This window comes from Cherax quadricarinatus, chromosome 4, assembly GCF_038502225.1.
Source record: "Cherax quadricarinatus isolate ZL_2023a chromosome 4, ASM3850222v1, whole genome shotgun sequence".
NCBI lineage: Eukaryota > Metazoa > Arthropoda > Malacostraca > Decapoda > Parastacidae > Cherax > Cherax quadricarinatus.
The window spans coordinates 13,519,330-13,540,037 of NC_091295.1; the positions used below are offsets into that span (position 1 = coordinate 13,519,330).

The 20,708-nt window shown below is 40.9% G+C and overlaps 1 protein-coding gene across 9 annotated transcripts in view; it reads left to right on the forward strand.

The window, feature by feature from the left end:
• Nucleotides 1–20,708, forward strand: part of LOC128684403 (uncharacterized) — a 251,874-nt gene that overhangs the window by 2,040 nt on the left and 229,126 nt on the right. For all 9 annotated transcript variants that reach the window (XR_011393207.1, XM_070094513.1, XM_070094531.1 and 6 more), the window contains exon 2: nucleotides 8,834–9,009. Coding sequence is in view for 8 of the 9 variants with exons in the window: in XM_070094513.1 (XP_069950614.1) it covers nucleotides 8,836–9,009 (174 nt within the window). In the remaining variant the exon portion in view is untranslated. The remainder of the gene's footprint in view (nucleotides 1–8,833; nucleotides 9,010–20,708) is intronic.

A 20,708-nucleotide genomic window follows, 5' to 3' on the forward strand; every position in this document is an offset into this window, starting at 1 on the left:
GTGTGTTGTTAGGTCTGTCTTATGGTTTGTTGTTAGGCCTGTCTTATGGTTTGTTGTTAGGCCTGTCTTATGGTGTGTTGTTAGGCCTGTCTTATTGTGTGCTGTTAGGTCTGTCTTATGGTTTGCTGTTAGGTCTGTCTTATGGTTTGCTGTTAGTTCTGTCTTATGGTTTGCTGTTAGTTCTGTCTTATGGTTTGCTGTTAGGTCTGTCTTATGGTTTGTTGTTAGGTCTGTCTTATGGTTTGTTGTTAGGTCTGTCTTATGGTTTGTTGTTAGGTCTGTCTTATGGTTTGTTGTTAGGTCTCTCTTATGGTTTGTTGTTAGGTCTGTCTTAAGGTTTATTAGGCCTGTCTTATGGTTTGTTCTAAGGCCTGTCTTATGGTTTGTTCTTAGGCCTGTTTTATGGTTTGTTGTTAGGCCTGTCTTATGGTTCATTGTTAGGCTTGTCTTGTGGTGTGTTGTTAGGCCTGGCTTATGGTTTGTTGTTAGGCCAGTTTTGTGGTTTGTTGTTAGTCTTGTCTCACGGTCTGCTGTCAGTCATGGCAGTCTCGTGGCTTGCTTCTCAGTCAGGGCAGCCTCGTTGCCTGCTTCTCAGTCAGGGCAGCCTCGTGGCCTGCTTCTCAGTCAGGGCAGCCTCGTGGCCTGCTTCTCAGTCAGGGCAGCCTCGTGGCCTGCTTCTCAGTCAGGGCAGCCTCGTGGCCTGCTTCTCAGTCAGGGCAGCCTCGTGGCCTGCTTCTCAGTCAGGGCAGCCTCGTGGCCTGCTTCTCAGTCAGGGCAGCCTAGTGGCCTGCTTCTCAGTCAGGGCAGCCTCGTGTCCTGCTTCTCAGTCAGGGCAGCCTCGTGGCCTGCTTCTCAGTCAGGGCAGCCTCGTGGCCTGCTTCTCAGTCAGGGCAGCCTCGTGGCCTGCTTCTCAGTCAGGGCAGCCTCGTGTCCTGCTTCTCAGTCAGGGCAGCCTCGTGGCCTGCTTCTCAGTCAGGGCAGCCTCGTGGCCTGCTTCTCAGTCAGGGCAGCCTCGTGTCCTGCTTCTCAGTCAGGGCAGCCTCGTGGCCTGCTTCTCAGTCAGGGCAGCCTCGTGGCCTGCTTCTCAGTCATGGTAGCCTCGTGTCCTGCTTCTCAGTCAGGGCAGCCTCGTGGCCTGCTTCTCAGTCAGGGCAGCCTCGTGGCCTGCTTCTCAGTCAGGGCAGCCTCGTGTCCTGCTTCTCAGTCAGGGCAGCCTCGTGGCCTGCTTCTCAGTCAGGGCAGCCTCGTGGCCTGCTTCTCAGTCTTGGCAGCCTCGTGGCCTACTTCTCAGTCTTGGCAGCCTCGTGTCCTGCTTCTCAGTCTTGGCAGCCTCGTGTCCTGCTTCTCAGTCAGGGCAGCCTCGTGGCCTGCTTCTCAGTCAGGGCAGCCTCGTGGCCTGCTTCTCAGTCAGGGCAGCCTCGTGGCCTGCTTCTCAGTCAGGGCAGCCTCGTGGCCTGCTTCTCAGTCTTGGCAGCCTCGTGGCCTGCTTCTCAGTCAGGGCAGCCTCGTGGCCTGCTTCTCAGTCAGGGCAGCCTCGTGGCCTGCTTCTCAGTCAGGGCAGCCTCGTGGCCTGCTTCTCAGTCAGGGCAGCCTCGTGGCCTGCTTCTCAGTCAGGGCAGCCTCGTGGCCTGCTTCTCGTTCAGGGCAGCCTCGTGGCCTGCTTCTCAGTCAGGGCAGCCTCGTGGCCTGCTTCTCAGTCAGGGCAGCCTCATGGCCTGCTTCTCAGTCAGGGCAGCCTCGTGGCCTGCTTCTCGTTCAGGGCAGCCTCGTGGCCTGCTTCTCAGTCAGGGCAGCCTCGTGGTCTACGGTTAGCTACGGTGTTCTCTAGGTTTGTCATCAGTTAGGACAGCTTCTAATCTGCTGGTATCAAAACGTCCTCCTGGTCTGTCATCAGTTAGTGCAACATTCTTGTCTATTGTTAGTTAGGGAGGCCTCCTATTCTGTTGTCAGTTAGGTCGGACTCCTTGTCTGTCATCAGGTAAGGCAACCTTTTGGTCTACCCTCATTTAGGGCAGTAGGGTGTATTTTTGACAAAATCTCATCAGGCTGGCACTAGACAAACTTGGCTCAGTTCTGGCTTGTGGGGTAGGAAAGCTCCTGAAAGGTACATCAGTGGTCACCTGCGGTCCTACCTGCCTAAGCTCTTGGGAGTTAGCGTTGGCTGTTACCAAGCACCATGGCTTGTTGTAGTGTTTTAGAATCTCAGGTTCAAGTGTTGAAGAAGGAGATTCTACTTCTTCAGGAGGAAAATAGGAGGCTGAAGCTTCGCATAGATGAGTTTGGGAGCGAGTGTGAGAAAGATTTAGCTGGTAAGGAAGGAATGGTTGCCAGCAGTGATAGTGGCAGCTGCTCTTAGTGGCAAGTGGTTCACAGTTCAGGAAGAAAGAAGATGAGGAGAGTTAATAGAGAAGATGTGAAGGTAGGAAATCGATTTTCTGTTCTCCAAGACGAGTGTACTTTAGTGGTTAGTGAGGTTGAAGGTACCACTGATTCTCCTGCTAATCAAGGTAAGAATATTTTAATAGTAGGCGATTCTCAGGTAAGATATATGGACCATGCATTTTGTAACAGAGACAGAAAGGTCAGACAGAGTGTGTTTTCCTGGAGCTGGTGTTGGTGACATAGTCAACAGGTTGGTTAATATTATGGCATGTAATGGGATCAAGCCCATTATCTGTCTTAGTGCTGGGGGTAATAACATTGGGAAGGGCAGGAGAGAGGAGCTGCTGGATAAGTACAGGTCAGCCATAGAAGTAGTTAGGTCTAAGGGAGGGATCCCAGTCATATGTAGCATCTTGCCTAGAAAGGGAGTGGGCAATGAATGGATGTCTAGGGCAATTGGTATAAATTGCTGGCTAGACAAGTACTGCAAGGAACTTGCAATCCCATTCATTGATAACTGGGACCTATTCTTTGACAAAAGTGATATGTATGCAAGGGATGGGGTTCATCTCTCTGGGGATGGAGTGGTTGCATTAGCCAATTCAATTGAGAGGGTAATTGATGACTTGTCTAGGAATTTAAACTGATAGATTATAGAGGTATGGGTGTTTGTGGGAAACAATCAGGCTTAAGCATTAGGGTTAAAAACAGCAGTTATTACCGGGATACCTCAGGGATATGTTTAAAAGACAATATTCAAAATAAAGTTGCTAGTAATGGCAAATCAGTTGATCAACAAACAAAGAGGGATAGTAGAGGGCAATGAGTGACTAGCTCCCTTAAAGTTTACTATACAAATAGTAGGAGTCTAAGAAATAAGATAGATGAGCTAAGATTACTTGCAAGTGTAGGTAATATAGATATTATTGGTATAACAGAGACCTGGTTCAACCTGAAAGATAGAGAAATGCCTTCTGAATGCAACATACAGGGTTATAAACTATTCCACACTGACAAGGTCAACAGGAAGGGTGGTGGGGTGACGATGTATGTCAGAGAAAATTTAAATTGTTGTCTTAGACATGATATAAGATTAGAGACATCGAACACAGAATCTGTTTGCCTACAGTTTCTCGAGGGACATGACAAATTAATTTTGGGTGTGATTTATAGGCCCCCAAACCTTGACAGGGAGGGCAGTAAGCTGTTATGGGACGAAATTCATAAGGCATCTAGATATGAAAATGTTGTTATAATGGGAAATTTTAACTTTAGACAAATTGATTGGAACAATATGACAGGAAATCTTGAGTCTAGTGACTTTCTTGATACAGTTCAGGATTGCTTTTTAGAACAGGTTGTGACAGAACCAGCTAGAGGAAACAATCTGCTTGACTTGGTTCTTGCCAACAAAGATTCACTAATTAATAATCTTGAGGTTAATGATGAGCTTGGGGAAAGTGATCACAAATCACTTAGTATTAATATATCATGGAATTACCCAGATAACTGCAATCAAATCTCTGTCCCAGATTTTCGCTTGGCCGACTTCATGGGACTGAAAAATTACCTGGGTGGGCTAAATTGGGATGTCCTGACTATGGGTCAGGTAGGTGATCTTGGTTGCCAATATGACTTTTTCAGAGCATAGTTCTAGCTGCCCAGACAACTTTTTCTCCGAGTAGGGAAATTAGATCTAACAAAAATGATCCCAAATGGATGAACAATAGATTAAAACATCTCATTGGTCAAAAGAGAGGCATATATAGGCGTATCAAAAGAGGGGATGGGCAGTTAAGAAATCAATATATTCAGTTAAAGAGAGAAATAAAGAAAGGAATAAGAAAAGCAAAAAGGGATTATGAGGCTAAGGTCGCAAGGGATTCAAAGATTAACCCTAAAGGGTTCTTTCAGGTATACAGAAGTAAGATTAGGGACAAGATTGGCCCACTTAAGAGTAACTCTGGTCAGATCACTGACAGTTACAAGGATATGTGTGAAATTCTAAATACCTACTTCCTCTCAGTTTTCACCCAGGAAAATACTAGCGATATTCCTGAAATAGATTATGTAGAACAGGATGATAATAAACTATGTACAATTGTGGTAACTAGTGACATGGTCCTCAGACAAATAGAGAAACTAAAACCTAACAAATCCCCAGGCCCTGATGAACTGTTTGCAAGGGTGTTAAAGGAATGTAAAGAGGAATTTAGCATACCTTTGGCTAATCTTTTTAACATATCACTACAAACTGGCATAGTGCCTGATAAGTGGAAAATGGCAGATGTAATACCTATTTACATGGCAGGTGACAGGTCCTTGGCTTCGAACTATAGACCAATAAGCCTTACCTCCATAGTGGGAAAATTTATGGAACCAATAATTGCCGAAGCAATTCATAGCCATCTTAATAGGCACAGATTGATTAATGAATCTCAACACGGTTTTACAAAGGGGCGTTCCTGTCTTACGAATTTACTAACTTTTTTCACTAAGGTGTTTGAGGAGGTAGATCATGGTAATGAATATGATATTGTGTATATGGACTTCAGTAAGGCTTTCGATAGAGTTCCACACCAGAGGCTATTGAGAAAACTTAAGGCACACGGAATAGGAGGAGAAATTTTTTCCTGGGTAGAGGCATGGCTGACAAATAGACAGCAGAGAGATTGCATAAATGGGGAGAAATCAGAATGGGGGCACGTCACAAGTGGTGTTCCTCAGGGGTCAGTGTTGGGCCCGTTGTTGTTCACAATTTACATAAATGACATAGATGAGGGAATAAATAGCGACATAAGCAAATTTGCTGATGACACCAAAATAGGCTGCCCAGTTCATTCTAATGAGGACACGAGCACTCCAGGATGATTTGAATAGACTGATGCAATGGTCGGAGAAGTGGCAGATGCAGTTTAATATTGACAAATGCAAAGTTCTAAATGTTGGACAGGTAAATAACCATGCCACATATAAACTAAATAATGTAGATCTTAATACTACTGATTGCGAAAAGGATTTAGGAGTTCTGGTTAGCGGTAATTTAAAACCAAGACAACAGTGCATTAGTGTTCGCAATAAAGCTAACAGAATTCTTGGCTTCATATCTAGAAGTATAAATAATAGAAGTCCTCAGGTTGTTCAACTCTATATATCATTGGTTAGGCCTCATTTAGACTATGGTGCTCAGTTCTGGTCACTGTATTACAGAATGGATATAAATGCTCTGGGAAACATACAGAGGAGGATGACAAAGATGATCCCTTGTATCAGAAATCTTCCCTATGAGGATAGACTGAGGGCCCTGAATCTGCACTCTCTCGAAAGGCGTAGAATTAGGGGGGATATGATCGAGGTGTATAAATGGAAAACAGGAATAAATAAAGGGGATGTAAATAGCGTGCTGAAAATTTCCAGCCAAGACAGGACTCGCAGCAATGGTTTCAAGTTGGAAAAATTCAGATTCAGAAAGGGTATAGGAAAGCACTGGTTTGGTAATAGAGTTGCAGATGAGTGGAACAAACTCCCGAGTACAGTTATTCAGGCTAAAACGTTGTGTAGTTTTAAAAATAGGTTTGATAAATACATGAGTGTGTGTGGGTGGGTGTGAGTTGGACCTGACTAGCTTGTGCTGCTGGGTCTGGTGCAGTGCTCCATCATTGGTGGGTCATTGGGCTAATTGGGGGGGGGGGGCATTGGTCTAATCTGGGGGGGGACATGGACCTGCTCCGCATGGGTCAGTAGGCCTGTTGCAGTGTTCCTTCTTTATGTTCTTATGTGTCACTAGTTGAAACAGAGCACAAAGTGTTCACAGTGATCTAAGTAAAGAAACACCATGTCTAAGAAAACTCTCAACTTGTGATTGTATATCTAACTTGGCATTGTTGTCAGCAGTTTGGACTTTCTTCATGTATGATTAGGGTTGAAAACTTCTTATGCACAAGCAATATTATTGTTGTATAATGTAAGCTATTAAGTATTCTAATAAACTTATGGGCTTAATCCATAATCTGCAATTTGTAATTATTGTGCCAGTACCAGAAATAGGTAATTATGAAGTTGATGAAAGTACCACTGTGGCTGTGGAGGCAGTGGCCAGGTCTTCTATCATTGAACAGAGGAAATAACACTACCTAACCTTTATAAACTATACATTTAGTCTAACCTGAGTACAGTTTTCCCAGTGCCATAGATGTCTCAGTTTGTCCATTTCCACATTCATAAATTTTGAGGAAAAACTTTAGCCAAATTAAAATTTTTAATTGTAATTTCCTATTACACCAATAAGAATAGTATCTGAACCTGATTTCAGTAAAGTAAATTTCAAACACTCAAGTATAAATGATTTTGAGGAATTGCTTGTGTATGTTTAAAGATGTTCCAATTATATAACTGTTAAATATGATAATTTTTCTATTAAGTTAGTGTATCTTGATGAAGCTATGATTTTTCCACTCAAATCATGTGTCGTTTTAAATTTTGCATAATTGTACTACTAATACAGTACATGATGGTACATCATGAGTAGGCATTGTGCAGCGGTAAATTTTCTGAACAAGGCATTCGAGTTCTAGGTTTATTTGTAAATACCTTTAATTTATTTGTTAGTACAGTAGACCCTCATTACATGGTAGCTATGTTCCTGAAAATGCCATGTTAGATAAATCTGTGTCATATAAACTGAAGAACTTGTGGGAAAAGTAGTGTTATGTTCCTGGGACCCCTTCCCTCCCCCCATAAGCCAAACAACTTGTTTTAGACATCTATATCTTACAAAAATGAAAATGATAATGTTGTTTTTGTTGCTTAAGACTACAAATGCAACAGAAATATTATTATTTACCTTAAATTGTGGTTGCTGGCATATGCCAGTGAGTGTGAAGAGAGTGGAGATGCATGGTGTGGCCCTACTGGGCTGAGGTGGATGATTGTTGGTTGTCAGCACAAGTGGTTGGTTGAGGTTCTGGTTCTAAAGTCGATGGTTGTACTGGAGTGCGCATAAATTCTGTAATGGATCTCTGGCTTCTTTTACCCTGCAGTACTTTATACATTATTCCAGAAGCTTGGTACTGCCAGGTTGGAGTCAGTGTCCGTTGATACAACTAGTTTTTTCATCACTTTTCTTGTGTAGTTACACTTGAATGACTTAACTTCCTGATCCAGTGATTGTATTAAAGATGTTGTATTTGTAGGTAAAAATGCGACTTTTACGTGTGGGATCACATCCAGCAAAGCTTCTGGATGAGGATGGGAATTATCAAGAATGAAGAGAGTATTGAATACAAGGTTCTTACTGTGCAGGTAAAACTTGACTTCAGGAATAAAATGATGCTTAAACCAGTCTAAATATTTCCTGCCATTTATGCTGACTGGTTTGACCTCCAAATTACTGGTAAGGTGTTTTTATCTACACCTTTCACAGCATGAGGATTCTTAGAGCAGTAAATAACCATAGGCTTAGACTTGAAATCACTTGACACATTACTGCAGAGGAGCAAGGTGAAGTGATTCTATGCTGCCTTGAAGCCTGGTGCAGCCTCGTGGAGACAGTGGTCTCACCCACAGCCAGGTGGTGGCCTGAGCTAGGGAAATATCCTGCAGGTACACTCCAAATTTTTCCCCTTCCCACAAACTGAACCATGTTAGGTTAATTTTACGAAGTGTTGTATAAAATTATGTTGCAGTTTTTCAATAGCGTAATAACCAAAACGTGCTAGATAAATCCATGTAATATGAGGGTCTACTATAATTTTTGTCACTTGAGACTACATGTGCTTCATAGTTTATATCAAAATATAATTGAGTGAGCAATTAGAAATGGTAAATGTGATTTGGTACATATAAAACATGTTGGAGACTTTCAAAATAAATGTGTATAGTATATATTATTAAATGTAAAAGGAGACACTTTTGTTTTTCCTTTTGGGCCACCCTGCCTCAGTGGGATATGGTCGGTGTGTTGAAATATGATGATGTAATTATTTATATGTAGTTCCCTATTTGTAGGTACAGTAGCATAGCTATGCTTTTGGGATCCTGTCTTCAATAATGTTGTCATATTCCATTTTTAATTAAAAAAAAATGGTTAAAAATTGCTGAATAGTACTACAGTAGCTGCACCTATACAGTGAGTTTTGTTTGGAATTTTCATAAGGAATGGTCTGAATAATTCATAATAAACTAAGCTTGACAATACGTACGTACATACAGATAAAGCAATAGACATTTTTATAAATGTATGTCTAGTTTAATTGTAGTAAGTATGAATTAAGATAAGAATGAAAGAAAGTACAAACAGAAGGGAAGGGGGAGGAGCTGAACTATTTATTTAAATCCCATTGGACGAATTGTAGGATGCCCTAAGTTAAGTCATTAAGGAGAGGGTTGTGTGTTTTGTCAGAACTAGAAAAAAACACTAATGCAATTTACCTTTTCTGTGTGATATTTTTAGCCATGACTGCTCTGGATAACATGGGTGAAGGCTCAATACAAGGAGGAAAGTCTCGTCTCTCACTGCGTCAGAGTCGTAAACGCTCCCTCAATTCAGATATTTCTCCTGCTCCAGAACCTCGCACCAGTCACCGCTTTCGTACGTCCAGTACAAGTGATACTGACGATAGGAATAAAGTAAGCTGTAACAATTCTAGTTTTGAAAACTTTCTTCTTTTACACTTCTTTTTTTTTTTAACCCTTCAATTGTCCAAACATAGATCTACGTTTGCACTGCTAGCACTCCGAACATAGATCTTCGTTTTATTTTACATTCTTTCAAATGTAAAAAAAAAAGCATAGATCTACGTTCGGAGCGCTAGTGGTGCAAACGTAGATCTACGTTTGGACAGTTTAAGTGTTAAGTTCATTCTTTTCTTTCAGTTCTGCTAGACAGTACAGTGGAACCTCAAATATCGAACTTAATCCGTTCCAGGAGTTAGTTCTAAATTCGAAAAGTCTGAAAAGCGAAGCAATATTTCCCATAAGAAATAATGGAAATACATTTAATCTGTTCCTGAAACCCAAAAATATTCACAAAAAATAAAAGTACATTTTATAGAGATTAATTATAGTTTTACATACACTCAACAAATATAGTGTTCAATTATGTATTAATAAGTTTAAATAAACATAAAAATAGCATTTTACTTACCTTTATTGAAGACTGGTGAGGACTTCAGGTATCAAAGCCCTCTCTGCAGTTACTTCCTTTCTCTGTCTTTTAATGCCACTAGGACCAGCTTGAGTCACTGGACCCCTGTCTCACAAAATAACTGTACACAGTCCTCTGTTTCTGGTGCCTCTTTAAGATTTCCCTAAAATGGTTCTGTCACTGAACTTGTTGCAAAGATGGCGTGGTTCAGCTTGCTCAGGGTGATACTTCTCCACAAACATTTGGACATCATTCCACTTGGACATCATTCCACTTCTGTATTATTTCCTTCACATCTATGGTGTTTCTCACTTTCTTTACCACAGGGGTGCCACTAGCAAGTTTCTTTGGGCTCATTGTAATTTATTTCACAGTCCCACAAGCACTAAACTCAATGAAATAATCGTAAAATGTTTGAATGAGAGCGCAGGTTAGTGTTCACTCAAGCATCAACAAAACCAGACTGGCTCATGGCACCTGTGTGGGGACGCGGATAGAGCGGGCTGCTGGACAGGTCCGGTACCCAGTGGTTCGAAAATGGGGGCGAGTTCGATAATAGGGACAAAGCTGGTTCAAAAAAAGCGTTCTATTTTCGAAGAGTTCTATAAGTGATACGTTCGAAATCTGAGGTTCCACTGTATATTAGAATATAGCCTCTCCTCACATAACGATGGAGTTCCGTTCCTGAGACCTCGTCAGTAAACAAATTCGTTGCTAAGTGAGGGGCATACTATAATGGTAGTGGATTTGTGTCAACCATGTTTGATGCTGTTTTAATACACCTACCATCCGACTTACGACCTGCTCGACTTACGACCGCTCAACTTACGACCGTGTTTTTTATGCCAAATTTCTGGGAAATAAACAACTATTTGTGTTGTACACAGTGTTTATCCTAAACCTTACAGTATAAAATACAGTACTTACAGCATAAAAAGTAAAGTAAAGCATGAAATTCCAAAATAAAACAATAAAATAAAGTCATTACAAAAATGTTTTGTTGATATTCAGTAGTAAAGCTTGACTTACGACCATTTCGACTTACGACCGGTTTCTCGGAACCGAACTCGGTCGTAAGTCGGATGGTAGGTGTATTTTTTTTATTATAATAATAATTAAATCACAAAACAAATACTCTTACACTGTGTACAAGTTGAACAAATTTTTTTTTTTTTCAACAAGTTGGCCGTCTCCCACCGAGGCAGGGTGACCCAAAAAAGAAAGAAAATCCCCAAAAAGAAAATGCTTTCATCATCATTCAACACTTTCACCACACTCACACATAATCACTGTTTTTGCAGAGGTGCTCAGAATACAACAGTTTAGAAGCATATACGTATAAAGATACACAACATATTCCTCCAAACTGCCAATATCCCAAACCCCTCCTTTAAAGTGCAGGCATTGTACTTCCCATTTCCAGGACTCAAGTCCGACTATATGAAAATAACCGGTTTCCCTGAATCCCTTCACTAAATATTACCCTGCTCACACTCCAACAGATCGTCAGGTCCCAAGTACCATTCGTCTCCATTCACTCCTATCTAATACGCTCACGCACGCTTGCTGAAAGTCCAAACCCCTTGCCCACAAAACCTCCTTTACCCCCTCTCTCCAACCCTTTCGAGGACGACCCCTACCTCGCCTTCCTTCCCCTATAGATTTATATGCTTTCCATGTCATTCTACTTTGATCCATTCTCTCTAAATGACCAAACCACCTAAACAACCCATCTTCTGCCCTCTGACTAATACTTTTATTAACTCCACACCTTTTCCTAATTTCCACACTCCAAATTTTCTGCATAATATTTACACCACACACTGCCCTTAGACAGGACATCTCCACTGCCTCCAACCGTCTCCTCGCTGCTGCATTTACCACCCAAGCTTCACACCCATATAAGAGTGTTGGTACTACTATACTTTCATACATTCCCTTCTTTGCCTCCATAGATAACGTTTTTTGACTCCACATATACCTCAATGCACCACTCACCTTTTTTCCCTCATCAATTCTATGATTAACCTCATCCTTCATAAATCCATCCGCCGACACGTCAACTCCCAAGTATCTGAAAACATTTACTTCTTCCATACTCCTCCTCCCCAATTTGATATCCAATTTTTCTTTATCTAAATCATTTGATACCCTCATCACCTTACTCTTTTCTATGTTCACTTTCAGCTTTCTACCTTTACACACATTCCCAAACTCATCCACTAACCTTTGCAATTTTTCCCTAGAATCTCCCATAAGCACAGTATCATCAGCAAAAAGTAACTGTGTTAATTCCCATTTTGAATTTGATTCCCCATAATTTAACCCCACCCCTCTCCCGAACACCCTAGCATTTACTTCTTTTACAACCCCATCTATAAATATATTAAACAACCATGGTGACATTACACATCCCTGTCTAAGACCTACTTTTACCGGGAAGTATTCTCCCTCTCTTCTACACACCCTAACCTGAGTCTCACTATCCTCATAAAAACTCTTTACAGCATTTAGTAACTTGCCACCTATTCCATATACAGTGGACCCCGGGTTAATGATATTTTTTCATTCCAGAAGTATGTTCAGGTGCCAGTACTTACCGAATTTGTTCCCATAAGGAATATTGTGAAGTAGATTAGTCCATTTCAGACCCCCAAACATACACATACAAACGCACTTACATAAATACACTTACATAATTGGTCGCATTGGGAGGTGATCGTTATGCGGGGGTCCACTGTACTTGCAACATCTGCCACATTGCTCCCCTATCCACTCTATCATATGCCTTTTCTAAATCCATAAATGCAATAAAAACTTCCCTACCTTTATCTAAATACTGTTCACATATATGCTTCAAAGTAAACACTTGATCTACACATCCCCTACCCACTCTGAAACCTCCTTGCTCATCTGCAATCCTACATTCTGTCTTACCTCTAATTCTTTCAATTATAACCCTACCATACACTTTTCCTGGTATACTCGATAAACTTATTCCTCTATAATTTTTACAATCTCTTTTATCCCCTTTCCCTTTATATAAAGGGACTATACATGCTCTCCACCAATCCCTAGGTACCTACCCTTCTTTCATACATTTATTAAACAAAAGTACCAACCACTCCAACACTATATCCCCCCTGCTTTTAACATTTCTGTCATGATCCCATCAGTTCCAGCTGCTTTACCCCCTTTCATTCTATGTAATGCCTCACGTACCTCCCCCACACTTACATTCTGCTCTTCTTCACTCCTAAAAGATGGTATACCTCCCTGACCAGTGCATGAAATTACCACCACCCTTTTTTCCTCAATATTTAAAAGTTCCTCAAAATATTCTCGCCATCTACCTAATACCTCCATCTCCCCATCTTCTAACTCCCCTACTCTGTTTTTAACTGACAAATCCATACTTTCCCTAGGCTTTCTTAACTTGTTTAACTCCAAAATTTTTCTCTTATTTTCATTAAAATTTCTTGACAGCGCCTCTCCCACTCTATCATCTGCTCTCCTTTTGCACTCTCTCACCACTCTCTTCACCTTTCTTTTACTGTCCATATACTCTGCTTTTCTTATAACACTTCTGCTTTGTAAAAACCTCTCATAAGCTAACTTTTTCTCTTTTATCACACCCTTTACTTCATCATTCCACCAATCACTCCTCTTTCCACCTGCCCCCACCCTCCTATAACCACAAACTTCTGCCCCACATTCTAATACTGCATTTTTAAAACTATTCCAACCCTCTTCAACCCCCCCACTACTCATCTTTGCACTAGCCCACCTTTCTGCCAACAGTCGCTTATATCTCGCCCGAACTTCGTCCTCCCTTAGTTTATACACTTTCACCTCCCTCTTACTTGTTGTTGCCACCTTCCTCTTTTCCCATCTACCTCTTACTCTAACTGTAGCTACAATTAAATAATGATCCGATATATCAGTTGCCCCTCTATAAACATGTACATCCTGGAGCCTACCCATCAACCTTTTATCCACCAATACATAATCTAACAAACTACTTTCATTACGTGCTACATCATACCTTGTATATTTATTTATCCTCTTTTTCATAAAATATGTATTATTTATTACCAAATCTCTTTCTACACATAGCTCAATTAAAGGCTCCCCATTTACATTTACCCCTGGCACCCCAAATTTACCTACTACTCCCTCCATAACATTTTTACCCACTTTAGCATTGAAATCCCCAACCACCGTTACTCTCACACTTGATTCAAAACTCCCCACGCATTCACTCAACATTCCCAAAATCTCTCTCTCTCCTCTACACTTCTTTCTTCTCTAGGTGCATACATGCTTACTATAACCCACTTTTCACATCCAATCTTTATTTTACTCCACATAATCCTTGAATTAATACATTTATAGTCCCTCTTTTCCTGCCATAGCTTATCCTTCAACATTATTGCTACTCCTTCTTTAGCTCTAACTCTATTTGAAACCCCTGACCTAATCCCATTTATTCCTCTCCATTGAAACTCTCCCACCCCCTTCAGCTTCGTTTCACTTAAAGCCAGGACATCCAGCTTCTTCTCTTTCATAACATCCACAATCATCTCTTTCTTATCATTTGCACAACATCCACGCACATTCAGACTTCCCACTTTGACAATTTTCTTCTTCTTATTCTTATTCTTTTTGAACAAATTAGTACAGAATAATAAACAGCAACACTCCCATTCTCATGCAACACATCATTTTTAGACTGAATGATGATATTATTATTATTATTATTATAATCATCATAAAAAAGATGTGCTAAACCCACAAGGGTCATGAATAGCTATAGAGTGAAGGCATGCAAAAGGAATATTTTTCTTCAGTTATCCCCTAGTAACAGGTGATGGACTAGAGAAAACATAATTCTTCCGACACTCCTACAAACCGTTTGGTAAACATCTCATGTTTATATAAATGTTTATATGCATGTATCATGTTTGTGTGTTACATAATGTGTTTCTTATATAATTTTCAAAAAATATCATAGATTAAGGGAAATGTATATATTAACGTAATATGCGACATTTAATGCGCCCAAGAGATTATTATTATTATTATTATTATTATTAATATGTATTATTATTATTAATGTATTATTTTTTTTTTTTTTCAACAAGTCGGCCGTCTCCCACCGAGGCAGGGTGACCCAAAAAAGAAAGAAAATCCCCAAAAAGAAAATACTTTCATCATCATTCAACACTTTCACCACACTCACACATTATCACTGCTTTTGCAGAGGTGCTCAGAATACAACAGTTTAGAAGCATATACGTATAAAGATACACAACATATCCCTCCAAACTGCCAATATCCCAAACCCCTCCTTTAAAGTGCAGGCATTGTACTTCCCATTTCCAGGACTCAAGTCCGACTGTATGAAAATAACCGGTTTCCCTGAATCCCTTCACTAAATATTACCCTGCTCACACTCCAACAGATCGTCATGTCTCAAGTATCATTCATCTCCATTCACTCCTATCTAACACGCTCATGCACGCTTGCTGGAAGTCCAAGCCCCTTGCCCACAAAACCTCCTTTACCACCTCTTTCCAACCCTTTCGAGGACGACCCCTACCCCTCCTTCCTTCCCCTATAGATTTATATGCTTTCCATGTCATTCTACTTTGATCCATTCTCTCTACTTATTATTATTATTATTATTATTATTATTATTATTATGTATTATTATTATTATTATTATTATTATTATTATTATGTATTATTATTATTATTATTATGGTGTCAAGAGTAGAGAGACTCTTAGTGCTTTTAATATGTACCTGCATGCCAGCACAGTGTGTAAGTATATGTAGGTACAGGTACACACAAGTTTAATTATCAGAGTACATATAAAATATGCAATAACCTTAAAACACTTGAAATTTTGGAAAGTTTCCAGACATAATAAAGAGATGTGCTCAGGGAGAATGTTCACCTGGAGTTTACCTGGAGAGAGTTCCGGGGATCAACACTCCTGTGGCCCGGTCTGTGACCAGGCCTCATGGTGGATCAGAGCCTGATCAACCAGGCTGTTAATGCTGGCTGCATGCAATCCAACGTACGAGCCACAGCCTGGCTGGTCAGGTACCGACTTTGGGTGCTTGTCCAGTGCCTGCTTGAAGACAGCCAGGGGTCTGTTGATAATCCCCTTATGTATGCTGGGAGGCAGTTTAACAGTCTTGGGCCCCTGACACTTATTGTGTTGTCTCTTAACGTGCTAGTGACACCCCTGCTTTTCATTGGGGGGATGTTGCATCGTCTGCCGAGTCTTATGCTTTCGGAGAGAGTGATTTTCATGTGCAAGTTTGGTACTAGTCCCTCTAGGATTTTCCAGGTGTATATAATCATGTATCTCTCCCACCTGCATTCCAGGGAGTACAGGTTCAGGAACTTGAAGCACTCCCAGTAATTGAGGTGTTTTATCTCGGTTATGCGTGCCGTGAAGGTTCTCCTTACATTTTCTAGGTCAACAATTTCACCTGCCTTGAAAGGTGCTGTTAGTGTGCAGCAATATTCCAGCCTAGATAGAACAAGCGACCTGAAGAGTGTCATCGTGGGCTTGGCATCCCTAGTTTTGAAGGTTCTCATTATCCGTCCTATCATTTTTCTACCAGATGTGATTGATACAATATTATGGTCCTTGAAGGTGAGATCCTCCGACATGATCACTCCCAGGTCTTTGAGGTTAGTTTTTCGCTATATTGTGTGGCTGGAATTTGTTTTATACTCTGATGAAGTTTTAGTTTCCTCATGTTTATCATATCGGAGTAATTGAAATTTCTCATCGTTGAACTTCATTTTGTTTTCTGCAGCCCATTGAAAGATTTGGTTGATATCCGCCTGGAGTCTTGCAGTGTCTGCAATGGAAGACACTGTCATGCAGATTCGGGTGTCATCTGCAAAGGAAGACATGGTGCTGTGGCTTACATCCTTGTCTGTGTCAGATATGAGGATGAGGAACAAGTTGGGAGCGAGTACTGTGCCTTGTGGAATAGAGCTTTTCACCGACAAACTGGGTGGGCTGTGGTGACCGTATTAGAAAGGCAGGTGGGGGGAGCTGTATAGCGAGTTTTGGTCGTAATTTGAAATGTCTGTGTTAGCAGAATGCCGTAAAGCAAAATGCTGTAAAGGGGGCCCCTACTGTATATAGTATTTCTAGACAAAAGTATATGACTAAGGTAGGTGAAAATATTCTCCGGTCACTGTGTTTATGACTATGTGAGCACTATTTCAGTACCTAATATGAGTGTCAGAACAAAGATTAACTAAGAAATCACAAGAACTACAAATTGTCGTTATCAGAACATAAAAATTATACAAATAAAACAATGAGAAAAAAGGTATATGGGCAACACATCTGCAAGTGGCAGAGCTTCATGTTCTTGTCAGGTGAGTGACAAGTGCTGACTTTGTGGCCTTATATCTCTGTAAGTACTGATTCTAGAATTTTTTTTACATTATGTAAAAGAAATGTCCTCTTCATTTAAAAAAAAAAAAAAATTTTTGTTTTCAAAATATTGGGAACACTGGGCGAGAGAACATAGATCTACATTTGGACAGTTCTTTCTTCTTTTAACAAACTGGCCATATCCCACCAAGGCAGGGTGGCCCAGAAAGAAAAACAAAAGTTTCTCTTTTTAAATTTAGTAATTTATACAGGAGAAGGGGTGACTAGCCCCTTGCTCCTGGCATTTTAGTTGCCTCATTTGGACAGTTAAGGAGTTAAAATTTTTTTTTTGTGAATATTTTTGAGTGTTTGGAATGGATTAATTGTATTTACATTAATTCTTATGGGAAATGTTATTTCGGTTTTCGGCCACTTCGGTTTTGGGCTGAGCTTCTGGAACGGATTATGACCGAGGGTCCACTGTACTAACTAATCTAATAAGGAGGTCAAAAACATTGTATTTTGAAACCAGCTTTCATGACATAATAGATGATATGAAAAAATCCTAGAAAACCTTTTCTGAAATTCTAGGATCTAAAATGCTGTCTCCCAACAGAGTGATTAACTTAACGAAACCAGAAGAACCTCTCCTCCAGCCAACAGATACTGCCAACGAACTTAATGTCCTTTTCTCGACTGTAGGAACAAAGCTAGCAAACAAAATCCCAAACACAAACATTCAGCCAAAAGACTACCTCACTGGTAACTACCCAAATACTGTTTCTAGCCCCAACAAACCATACTGAAATCTTGCTCATCATCAAAATGCTAAAGAACAAGACAGCTTGCCACCACTCTTGTATAGAAAAGCTTCTCGCGTGTTGTCACCAATTATTGCAACTCTAATAAATTCCTTGAATCTTCTATCTTCGCATCCATACTCAAGACAGCAAGGACCACCCCAACCCTCAAAGTAGGTGATCCAGTGAAATTAAACAACTATAGGCCTATATCAAATTTGCCCCTACTATCTAAAATCTGAAAAATTAGTTCACAAACAAGTCTGCTCCTACTTAGTATCCCACAACATACTTAACCCCTGTCAGTTTGGATTTATAAACCGAAAAAAGTACTAATGATACAATTATACGTATGCTTAAACTAATATATTTGGCATTTGAAAAAGTGAAATTCCCCTAGGACTTTTCATAGACCTACGAAAAGCATTTGACACAGTTTACCATGATCTATTGCACCTAAAACAAGAACATTATGGGGTCAGAGGACATTCTCTCGATTACCTAAAATCTTATCTTAGAAATAGAAACCAGTATGTATACACAAATGGGGCTAATTCCACTACACACCCTGTTCTTGTTGGAATACCACAGGGTAGTGTCCTTGGCCCATTTCTCTTTCTCATTTACATCAGTGACCTCTCAAATGCATCAAAGCTCTTTAAACCCATTTTATTTGCAGATGACACTACTTATGTCTTCTCTCACCCAAACCCAACCATACTAACAGACACTGTAAATGACGAACTTCTAAAAATATCTACCTGGATGACTACCAACAAATTTACTCTCAATATAAATAAAACCTATTTCATGCTATTTGGAAACCTTGCTCACACTCCAACAGCTCGTCAGGTCCCAAAAACCATTTGTCTCCATTCACTCCTATCTAACACGCACACACATGCTTGCTGGAAGTCCAAGCCCCTCGCTAACAAAACCTCCTTTACCCCCTCCCTCCAACCTTTCCTAGGCCAACCCCTACCCCGCCTTCCCTGCACTACAAATTTATACACTCTCGAGGTCATTCTGTTTCGTTCCATTCTCTCTACATGTCCGAACCACCTCAACAACCCCTCTTCAGCCTTCTGACTAATACTTTTAGTAACTCCACACCTCCTCCTAATTTCCCCACTCCGAATTCTCTGCATAATATTTACACCACACATTGCCCTTAGACAGGACGTGTCCACTGCCTCCAGCATTATTATTATTATTTCTGTAGCCTGTCAGCACAAGTTTTTGGCCATCACTTTTATTTATTCTTTTCAATACATCAGAAGTTTCTTATCAGTCAAGGTTACCTTAGGAAGTGAAATTTCAATCAAGTAGGGAGGATGTTGAAGAGTCATGGCCCCTTTACAATTATTGAGTTTTCTCTCAATGTGCTCATATCTCTCCTGCTGTTGACTGGAGGTCAAAAGGGGGTTACCAGTAGACATCTGACTATCTTCAAGAGGGGAGATGGACAGGCACATGAAGTCAGTACTTGACCACCTGGGCTGTGGTTAATATGTCAGTTTGTGTGCAGCCAGCAGTAACAGCCTAGTCGATCAGGCCCTGATCCACCATGAGGCCTGGTCATGTACCAGACCATGGGGGCATTGGCCCCCAGAACACACTCCAGGAGGTATGCTGCACCGTTTTCCAAGCCTATTGTTAAATAGTTATTTCAGTGTGCAGATTTGGGATCAGCCCCTCCAGACCAAAGACTATTCTCTATACAGGAGGGCCCTGTGTATACAGCACCCTCTTTTTGGTGTTAGACATTTTCATTGGCTTTCAGTTGAGCCATGCAAGGGAAGGATGACTGGCGCCTTGTTTTAAAGTAGGTATTGTATGTACTGTGTATTTATTTTTATTTTATGCTTAACTGTATTGAGCACTTAATATAGGATAGCACAAACATATTATCAGGCATTTTAGATGCATTCGATAATGAAAAAGTGACTCTCTTCCACCTGCCAGTGATTTTCGCTTATCGTTTGGGATCACAAACCTTAAGGGTGTACAAACTGGGACCCTCCTGCAACTGAGGAATGAACATTTCTGTCGTCTTCAAGCAGTACCATAACTTCTCCTACCTTGACCCTCTATGATGGGATTAAACTTTTCTTAGTCTTCAGGTAGTACCATCCCATGACATAAGCACTCATGCACATGTGCGTACGTGTGTGTGCGAGAGAGAGAGAGAGAGAGAGAGAGAGAGATAGAGAGAGAGATAGAGAAATTGGGGTGAAATTTGACTCCAAACTAACCATGAAGAACCATGTTGTAACTCTTGCAAACAAGGCAGCCAGGAAGCTTACAGCACTTCGCCGTATCTCGCATCTGCTTGACAGTAGGGGTTGCAAGATCCTGTACGAGGCACAAGTACGCTCACACCTTGAGTATGCTCCACTTTCTTGGTTTGCCTGCCCCCCCTCTCATCTGCGACTGCTTGACAGAGTAGAGAACAGAGCAAGACGTCTCATCTCTCGCCTGGACCCATCCTGGATAGATCTGTCATTTCAGCAGAGCCTTCAACATAGGAGGGATGTGGGTGGCCTTACTGTTATGTACAAGGCCAATATTGTCAAAATACCACACTTGGATCCACTTCGAGGACAGCGTGAAACAAGCTTTTATGCCACAAGACGGGCAGAAAGCAGCAACTTCACTCTGGCTGTACCCTTCTCCAGAACATCACTCCATCTGAGATCATACATACCCAGGATGACTCGAGTATGGAACACATTCGTACAGCATAATGATGTCAACGAGATAACGTCAGTTGATCAAATGAAAATGCTGGCCCACAGATGGCTCCAACTTCATCCTGTTCCCTACTTGTATGTCTCATAACAATAAAAATGCTTTCAAATGAGCTGATGTAGGTAACAGCTCTTAGCTTGCCAATAAAGTTAGGAATCCTTAACCTGTAAATAGCTGTCAATAAAGCTAGGGATCCTTAACCTTGTCAAACCCTGTG